At 38.9% G+C, this 10136-nt stretch overlaps 1 protein-coding gene across 1 annotated transcript; it reads right to left on the bottom strand.

The window, feature by feature from the left end:
* Window positions 1-2968: 2968 nt before the first annotated feature.
* Window positions 2969-3931, bottom strand: OR51V1 (olfactory receptor family 51 subfamily V member 1). Its single transcript, XM_090267723.1, has one exon. The coding sequence runs from the start codon at window positions 3929-3931 to the stop codon at window positions 2969-2971; it is 963 nt and encodes a 320-aa protein (XP_090123849.1).
* Window positions 3932-10136: the final 6205 nt, after the last annotated feature.

Raw genomic sequence — 10136 nt, 5'->3', positions numbered from 1 at the left:
TTTAAATCTTCGGTCGGAAATAAAAATATTGGGCCTTGAAAGAAGGGTCGCAGGTAGGTGGTCGTTTTCTGCGAAGTCTTTCTTTCCTCTTCCAACCCGGGCTCGCTCCACTGCTCCATTTTTAAGCATTCGCTCCAGTAACCTGCACATTCTCTGCCACCGGCTCAGGGAGGCTCCCCGGGCAGACGTGGTCCTCGAGGGCGCCTGAGGCGGCCCAAGCAAGCAGCGGAGCCTGGGGAGCGCTGGCCGGTTCCTGGTTCCGGATCCCCTGAGGGAGCCTCTGCGCGGTGCCGGTTCCTGGAAGGAGGTGGTGCGACCCAGACGGGGGCCAGGCCAAGGCGCTCCGAGGGGCTCGCACGGGGCCATCCCACGCTCGCCTTCCTGCCTGCCCTCCGCGGCGCAGGCACCCGGATCCCAGCGCCCCCAGTGCTCCCCGCGCCCACGCCTCAGACGCTGGCAGGGAGTTTCTTATTTCATAAAACTGGCATTTGGGAACCAAAAGGCTGCAAAGTTCCAGATGGTGCTTTTAACATCTGTGATAAGTCTATCTATTCTCACTCTCAGGCCCTGCGCTGGTGAGTCTGAAATGGTTTCTCCTCCATAGGAAGATGTGTAGTTATTTTATATGTTAGTTCCCCAAGATAGAAGCCTTTAGAAAACAAACACTCAAAAGTAAAAACTTTCGAAACCTCTTCCCTTCTGTGTAAACCCAGGAATCAAAGGAAATTTACTTTCATCAGCTTTATTTACTCATCTTCCTTCCTTTGGCTGACCTCCCTCATTTTGGTCATGAATTTTAAACATTCTAAAGTTCTTCATAAATCTCATTATCATAGTACAATCATATATTTCTAAGTTAAACTGTGACTTCTGAGAATACACCAGATATGCGTACACCTATTTTTACAGCCATTATGTGCAACTATGTTGGTTTTATAGTTTGCCATAATCTGAAATACAGATACTCATGAAGTTCTCAAATGAACCTTCCTACTCACCATATTAATTATTACTTTCAGACCATCCAACAGGATTGTTCGATATATAACTATATTCCTTTAAGTCAGTACTTCCATCAGGCCTGGTGGATGGAAAACATATACTGCTATTGCTGGGGCTCCAACTTCTCCAAGATTCAGTCAGTTCTGAGGACAGGTGATTACAGGGTCAAGGCACTGAAGGGAACTTGTCTGGCCATTGAGCGGTATGTACTCAAAGATTATCTGTGAGACACCTACATGACCTCTACAGGTTCAACAGCTCACTGATGGTTTTGTTCTAAAACTATGCAGTACAAATCTTGTCAAACTGTCTGAATTTCAGTCTGCCATGATGGACCATGCAGTCATTAATCATCATTAGGGCACTCAATACAATATCCAACATTTATATTAACCTAATTTGTTACAGTAATTTTGGTTATGTAGTAGGATAATAAATCACATTAAATAAGTAATTAGAATACTTATTTTTCATCCCCACTTTAGACATTATCTTACACTCTTCACTTCTGGTAGCTTTGGCAGAAAGTAAACTAACTTCTCCTTGATATCAGTAAATTCACTATTTTCTCCTTCTAATTAACTCCTTATTTAACACAGGGGTCCTAATTTATTTTCTGGTGGGTAATTTTACATTTTTCTTTTTGGCCAAAATACTTTATTCTGTCCAGGAACTATTCCCTACACTTTGAGGCTTAAGCTATTGGAAACTAAGCCAATGTTTCTGTTTTCCAGATGGAATCAATAAACAGAGACTACTTAACTGAATGAAGTACAAAAGGAGAAAAGGGCATAGAAGACATTATTTTAAATGAAAGTTTTAAATACATACATTAGATTTATATCTAAAAATATTAAGAAATATTTCTTGGTGTAAAATTACTCTAATGCATTAAACTGTTGAGTATTAATATTTTCCATTTTATATATCTAAGGGATATAGGAAGATTAAAACAATTATTTTCTCATTATCCCTACAGATACTTAACTGATTCATTTCTTTAACTCAGAGTCAGTCATAAGCATACAGTTTCATCTTTTCAGGACATTTCCCTGTTTGAATTTAAAAGAAAAAGATTCAGAGAAAAATCCATGTCCGGCTAAATGGCAGTGGAGTCCACATATAAAATACAATAAAAAGTAAGTAACAGAGGAATAATTGAGACAACTGTAAAATAACAGCAATAAAAAAAGGCAAAAAAAGAGTAAGGATTTTAATTTAAAGTAGACATAGTACAAGTTGAATTCCAAGTCATATTTGATTATACATTCTTTTTATATTTTATACTTGCACTGTCCAATACAATGGTCTTTTAATATTTAAATATTAGTTAACCACAGTTAACTGGAATTTTAAAAGGAGTTGTCCAGTTGTATTATGTACATTTCACATATTGATATATTTAGTCTATATTACATTTCTATCATTTTAGAAAATTCTATTGGACAATTCTGGTCCATATAGTTATCACAATATTCCCATGAGTTTGCTATTTTTCTCATTTTGAAGGTTAGTTAGCTGAATCTCAGCAAGTTAAAGAAGCTGCAATTTATCCACTTTTGAAACTAAAAAACCTAGAATTTGAATTTAGCTTTGTTTTACTGCAAAGAAAATGCTTGAAAATCTATTTTGGGCACTCAACTACCTTTATACTTTCTTGAATATAATTATGTTTATGCAATAACCTGCATATGTTTTGTTTTCATGAATCATTGGTTTTCAAGTTTTCTGAAATGTTTCAGATGGAGTCTCCCACTTCCAGCTCTAACAACAACTCATTTTTAGGATGTAGATTACAATGGAATGTGTTTGTAGTTGATTCTCTGACTACATTTAAAGTGTGTTTTAAGATCAAGGATCATGGATTCAGGACTAACACCCTAATTCTAATAAAATGTATTTTTTAATTGATTTTTATGTACTTATTATTGTTGTCTCTTTTTATGTTTTTAAAGAACTGTGTACCTCAATATATTTTCAGGGAAAAAAATCTGAACATTCTGCTATGAATCTGCTGGGTCTTGACACTATAGATGATGGGATTCATCAAAGGTGGGAAAAGAATGTAGATGTTGCCCATGAGGACATGGACCATGGGGGAGAGATGTTTGCCAAAACGGTGCACCATTGTTAGGCTAATTATAGGGATGTAGAACACGAGAACAGCACAGATGTGGGAGATGCAGGTCTGAAATGACTTGTGTCTCTCCTCCTGAGAAGCAATTGCCAGGACCGATTTAAGAATCAGGACATAGGAAAAAAGGATAAGAACAGCATCCAACAATAGTGTGCAAATGACCAGCATCAAGGCATAGTAGCTATTGAATCGGATGTCTGAGCAAGCTAAACGGAGAAGGTCCTGGTGCAGGCAGAAAGAATGAGAAAGAATGTGGGGATGGCAATAATTTAAGAACTTTAAGCGAATGATGACAGGAGGTATGAGTAATGTACTCCTGCATAAAATTGCCACCCCAATTTTCATTATTTTGTCATTAGTGAGGATGGAGGAGTAGTGCAGTGGGTGGCAAATGGCAATGTAGCGATCAAAAGCCATAGCAAGGAGGACAGAGGACTCCATGAAGGACAGACCATGGATGAAATAGGACTGAGCAATGCAAGCATCCAGGCTGATATCTTGAATGAACCCCCACAGGATCCCCAGAACCGTGTGCACTGTGGACAGCCCCATGCACAGGTCAGTGAGGGCCAGCATGGCCAGGAAGTAGAACATGGGCTGATGCAGGCTGGGCTCAGTTCGGATCACATGCAGCACCATGCAATTGCCCAGGAGCACCATGGTATAGATGGTGGAGAAGGGAATGGAGATCCAGAGATATTGCTGCTCCAGGCCAGAAAATCCAGTAAGAAGGAAGGAGGAGGAATTCATGCTTGGGCTTACTGAAGCAAGCACTCTGGAACTAAAATACATCTTCCATCCAGCAAGAGTATAACTATATTTCAAAGGACATGCTCCAATTTCAGATGAGTTAGATGGAATTTTGAGGCAAACAGCATTGTACTAAAAGTTTACTAAATTTATAAAATATAGACAAGAAACTCTGTTTTTTAGAGGCATACTGTCTTCTTTGTGGGAGAATGATCTTTTCCTGATGTCATTTAAGAGCCGTTATTCATTCTCTGGTAGGGCTGTCCTTAGAGCCCTTGTGTATTGGATAAAAACAGACTAAAGTAGAAAGCTAATTTTCGGAAAAGATATGGTGTCTGGGACATTTTCCCAAAAATGCTGATGAGATGCTATTACTGTAAAATTGAGAGCTGAGTTTCTCAAAATATTCTTCTTCTACCCCCACCCCCAGTTCATTAAGCATTTAAGAATAATCTCTGAACTTTAATATTACTAATGTATTTAAGTAGTTATTTCATACCCATCATTTTCTCCTCTGTGTTGTCTCCAAGTGTATTCTTCCTCCAAATAGTATTTAGTAAAGGTGTTCCTGTTTTATCCCACTCCAGATGACACAGGCAACAATTACTTTTTCTTCATTGGTAATAGGCAGAGAGGAATATTTATATGCAAGACCTTTGGTGAATAATTTCCCACAAGAGTGTTGTCCCTCTGAGATGTTAAGACTCATCTGTACCCTTGTGGCATAGAGACTTAGGTTGAAGACTCACAACTTCTGACATCAGCCCAGGGTATACTGTGCACTTATGCATTCATTCAATTCATCAATTGAGTATGCATTTAATATGCAATTATGAAAATGATTGAATAATTTTTCTCTTCCTTAGAGTCTGCCATTCTAAAAATCAGAAGCTGTCAAATAGCTGTCTAGAATTTTTATAAGCCTCATTACAGCAGAATTGATTGGCTTCTTCTTCATATAGTTTTCCTGCCTTAATTAAGTTCTGGCCCTAAGAGTCTTCACAAAAGATTTAAAGGTTCTTGTAATGTAGACAGGTACTTAAAAGTCCATACTGGCTTTCATATTTGATTTAATAAATTCAGTGTGTTAAAATAGGTTCAGTTTCTGTGACCTATTCGTAATCTTTGCTATATTAGCCCACCAGGAAGCTCCTCAGGCTGATCTCTCTCTTTTTAAAAAAAAATATGCTTTATTGTTTATGCTATTACAGTTGTCCCAATTTCTTTTCCCTTTTTTCCTCTCCACCCATTGACCCCTCTTTCTCCAGTTGTCCCCCCACTTTAGTCCATGCCCATTGGTTATGCATATAGTTCTTCTCAACATCTTCCTGTCTACTCTGCTCCCTCCTACTATGCTTCCCAATTCCTGTACCATCTCCCTCCCTTTCCCCCTTCACCCTCACCACTGATCTCCCTCCAAAATACCTATAATTCTTTTCCCACTCTCGTTGCCTACTTAGTCTGCCTTTGTTTCAATTCCCTAGCTTCTGTTGTTGATTGTTGTGATACAGTTTTCATTTTAATGTTCATAGTTTTGATCCTTCTCCTCCTAAACAAGTCCCTTTAACATTTCATATAACAGTGGTTTGGATCTGATGAACTCCTTCAATTTTACTTTGTCCTGGAAGCACTTTCTCTGCCCTTCTATTCTTAATGACAGCTTCATTGAATAGAGTAATAGTGGTTGTAGGTTTTTGCTTTTCATTTCTTTGAATATTTCTTGCCAGTCCCTTCTTGCCTGCAGAGTTTCTTTTGAGAAATCAGCTGATAGTCTTATTGGGATCCTTTTGGACATAATTCTCTTCTTTTCTCTTGCTTCTTTTAAGATTCTCTCTTTATTTTTAATTTTTGACATTTTGATTGTAATGTGTCTTGGTGTGGTCCTCCCAGGGTCCAGTTTATTTGGAACTCTCTGTGCTTCCTGGACCTGTAAGTCTATTTCCTTCCCCAAGTTAGGGAAGTTCTGCTTCATTCTTTATTCACATAATTTTTCAGTTTCTAGTTCTTCTTCACCTTCTGGCAGCCCTATGATTTGGATGTTGGCCCGCTTATAGCTGTCTGATAAGTTTCTGAGCCTCTCCTCATTTTCCTCACTTCTCGTTTCCCCTTTGTGCACTGATTGACTGTTTGTTCCTTTCCTATGTTTCGATTTGTTGATTTGATCCCTGGTTTTCTTTCCCTTACCACTTGTTTTGTATGTGTTTTTTTTTTTTTTTCATTTCAGCAGGACTAGCTTTCATTTCTTTCTGGTCTTGTTTAGGATCTGATGTTAGGTCTGTAAGCATTTTTATAACCAAAGCTCTGAACTGAGCCTCAGAAAGATTTTCTATCTGCTGCTTCATTAGATTAGATATTTGCTGTCTGGTCAGCGGAGTCACTGGGATCTCTTTCATGATGTGTGCCATCCTGACCATTTTGTGTTTACCTTTGCTTCCTGGGCAAAGCTGTCACACCTCCTACGCTATAGTGGGCAGAGCCTTGTGCACTATCACAACCAGGCAACCTATCTCACCATGCTGTCGTGTTTTCTGCTGGGGTGGGGGTCCAAGATGGATTCCTGCCATTCACTCTCTGTTGAGAGAATGGAAGCCTCCTCCTCTGTCCCCACCCACTCCGGGCCTTACAGTCCAAGGCAATGGAGGTCTGTTTTCCCTGGCTTTGGAATCGCAAGCTGATGGGTCTGGTCTGCAGCTGGGTGTGCTCCTCAGGTGCTTCTCGCCTTCCCCTAAATACAGGAGTCTGTGCTTACCACGATCCTGCCTCCATTGCTGCTTCTGCCACAGACAGGACAGTTTGACCTCTATGCCCTGCTTGGCCCCTCCTACCTGTATGGACAAGCACCACTTCTTTATAACTTCATACATTGAATTTCCATTTATTTTCTGAAACTTCTGGTTATTGCTAGTTTTGTGGTAGTTGTATTCCCTCTTAGCTGTGGCAGGAGATGGAGCCTGTCAGTTTAGGCCTCCATCTTGGCCAGAACTCTCCTGTGTTTGTTTGCTTCTGTGTCCCAGGGAGAGCTGTTGCTCCTACTATGTTGTAAGGGGCAGAGCCTTAGGGATTCGTCAGTAACAGGCGACCTGTTTCACCACGTTGTGGCGCTGTATGGCATGGAAAGGTCTGAGAAGGAACAATGCCGCTTGCCCAGCACTTGCCCCTTTTCCAGGCACTTCTCCCATTTCCGCACCAAACTGGCACCCCTCTAGCTGCTGCCCTGGCTGTCGTTCCCAGAGTGGTTGGGTCTGCAGATGTTCTAGGTCTGTGGGGGCCCTTTAAACAAGTGGACTCTGCTGAGAGACTGGAAGTTTCTGCCTTTGTCCCAACCCCCACTGGTTTGCACAGTCAAAAGCAATGAGGCCTGATTTTTCCCGGTGCTGGGACCCCGAGCTGCGCAGTCTGGTGAGGAGCTGGGAACGTTCCCCAGGTGTCCCTCCTGACTATTTAAAACGTGTGACTGTGCTTTCCGTTGGCCTGCTCTTGTTGCCGCTGCTGCCACCACCACACTATGTCCTCTCTGCCCCAGCTCCGCCCCTCCTACCTGTCTGGATGAGTATTTCTTCTTTACATCTTTGTTTGCTGGACTTCCATGCACTTTGATTTTCTGGAACTTCTGGTTGTTTCTAGTTTTGAGGTAGTTGTATTTCTTCTTAGTTGTGGAGGGAGACACCGCATGTCTGTCTACGCCTCCATCTTGGCCAGAAGTCTGATCTATTGAATATACCTTTCATCCCTGTCAGAATTAGATAGCTTAGTTTGCTTTTTAAATACATGTCCTTCATCAAATAGAATTATTTTGCCTTTTAAAGAAAAATTGGTCAGCTTTTGAAAACTTTTATTTCTTAAAATAACCATTTCCCTACTTTTATGAGATTTTTCTCCTGATGTTCTCTCTGCCTAAAATGTTCTTTCACAAGGAAGAAACCGAGGTTAAGGAAAATTTTCTCATCCTCTACTTCCTCTTTGTAAAGTAATCTTAAATTTTTTCTCTCCATCTCAACCATCACTTACAAGGAAGCCCGTTAACTAAAACATGTTCCCCATTTATTTATTAATTTCATAACATTTATCCTCACAAAATTTATTCAATTTATTATTTGACATTCATTAGCCTAGTCATTTGACTAATTTCTCTGTTACACACTGAATTTTAAGTTCCCAAAAGTGAGGACAGTGTCAACTTTTACTCTGTATTGTAGCCTAAAATTGTCACCTCTAAGTCCTTTCCTCTCCTCTGAGTGTGCTCATGCATGCATTCAGTTGCTCATTTCATATATCTATCTGGGTATTTAACCTAAAAATTAATATTATGACAATAAAAATTTGATTTTTCTCAGAATTCTAGTTTCTCTTCATTTCCTCCTAATATCATAAAATGACTCCATCAATCATACAATTGCTTAAGAAAACTTTTAAGAGTCATTCTTGATTTCTCCTTTTTTCTTCTCTCTCCTGCTTATTAAATCCTTTCTCAATATAATTTACACCCTGAAACATACCGTGAATCTGCTCAATTTTCACCTATAATTGCTAATGTCAGATTATAACATCATTATTTGCTCCTTGACAATTGTATTTATTTAGTAGTTAGTGTCAATGTTTTATACTTGCTTCCTAAAAATGCTTTCTTCCCAGAGAGACCTGACTGCTTTTCTACAAACACCTACTAAATTAGATTAGTCTTCGCTAAAGAGAAAAAAAAACCTGATGGCTTCTTAATTTTCTTTTAAAAAATATAAATTATTTATCATGGTTAGAAATCTTTATATGACCTCTCCCGTCTAACTCTTCTACATTGTAGACTGCTGTTGCCTTCACTCCCTAATCTCTAGTATCTTTCTTTTCCTCAAAACAGTTAAGAGGATTCCTGCCTCAAGATCTTTGTCCTTCATTTTTTCTCTGTTCAGAATTATCTGCTCCAAGTATTTGCATAAAAGCTCCCCTCATCATTCATGTTTCAGTTCAATGTGGCTTCTTCAGAGGAATTTTTGTAACCGTAACACCGTTTTCTTCTCCTATCCTTTAAAATAATTTACTCTTATTAGAATACTCTAATTTGTATTTATACCACTTATATGCTTATTGTCCATTAGATCTATTGAAAGTTCTAAAAGAAGAGGAACTATGTTTGGCTTTTGCTCACTGGTATACAAAATGAGGTTTGCAAAAAGCAAGCATTTATTAAATAATTGTTGAAATAATGAATTAATCTATGAGTTAAAATTTGTACAATTACAGAGGTACAAAAACTAGATAAATGCAAATATATTGTAAAAATGCCGTGGGACATAAGCATTCATATTTTAAAGCACACATCTGACCCTTGCTGCCCACATACTATCAATCTTGTGTCATTTAATATAAGGCTTACATGACATATTAAAAAACCATTGCCCAGAAATCCTTGATGACCTCAGGCACTGCATTCAGAATTCAAATAAAATTCCTATTAACCTCAGCCTGACCCAGACGGATAAGCAAAGTCCCGGGATTGACAACAAAAGATCAAAGGGTGTAGGCGTACATTAAAAGCACATATTCTCACTCAGTTTTCTTCAAGCTAGCCGCAAATGTTAATGGTGCCTCCACAGAGACTATCAGTTTCTTGGCAATAGAAGACCAATAAGTGTTGGGAAAAACCTTTTTTAAGTTCTATTTTGAGAGATAAGATGGGAGTCAGGAAATGATAGTGTTAATGAGACGGATCAATGAAGATTTCAAGAGGAAAGTGTTTGAATTATGTCAGCTGCACCATATGCTCCACTTGTACTAACAAAGAAAAAAAAAAGCCTGTCATTTCTTAAGCATCACCCTGTGTTATGCCACCTCAAAGTCAGTGTGCATAATAATTTTCTGGATTTCTAGCACCAGAACAATGCCTGATATAAAATAAATAATTACACAAATTAAGCAGCAGTGAATTTGAGTCTGGAGTACTGATAGGGTTGTGGTATTTCTTCTGTGTACTTTGGACTCCTTGAATGCTAATTCAGAAAGCACATCTATGGTCAAATTAAACAGATCATGTTTTCAGGGACTTCTTTTCTTATTCTCTCTAATTCAAACTGACCAACCTGTCTAGGCATCTGTATTTTTTTTCTATCCTTTAGAAATGATTTCCTGTGTGATTACTTGTTGTCTTTTTCAGATTAGATAGGCTAATGGCCAACAGTCTTTGCTTACACAAAAGGCATAGAGGAAGAGTAGCGGGTCTAAAAGTCAGTGTCTTTATCATTATATTGAATAGAAA

The sequence above is a fragment of the Furipterus horrens genome, unplaced genomic scaffold, assembly GCF_987537825.1.
Source record: "Furipterus horrens unplaced genomic scaffold, mFurHor1.1.pri manual_scaffold_2, whole genome shotgun sequence".
Taxonomy (NCBI): Eukaryota; Metazoa; Chordata; class Mammalia; order Chiroptera; family Furipteridae; genus Furipterus; species Furipterus horrens.
Note: the sequence above shows the minus strand (reverse complement) of the source record. Positions and strands in the feature narration are given on the sequence as shown.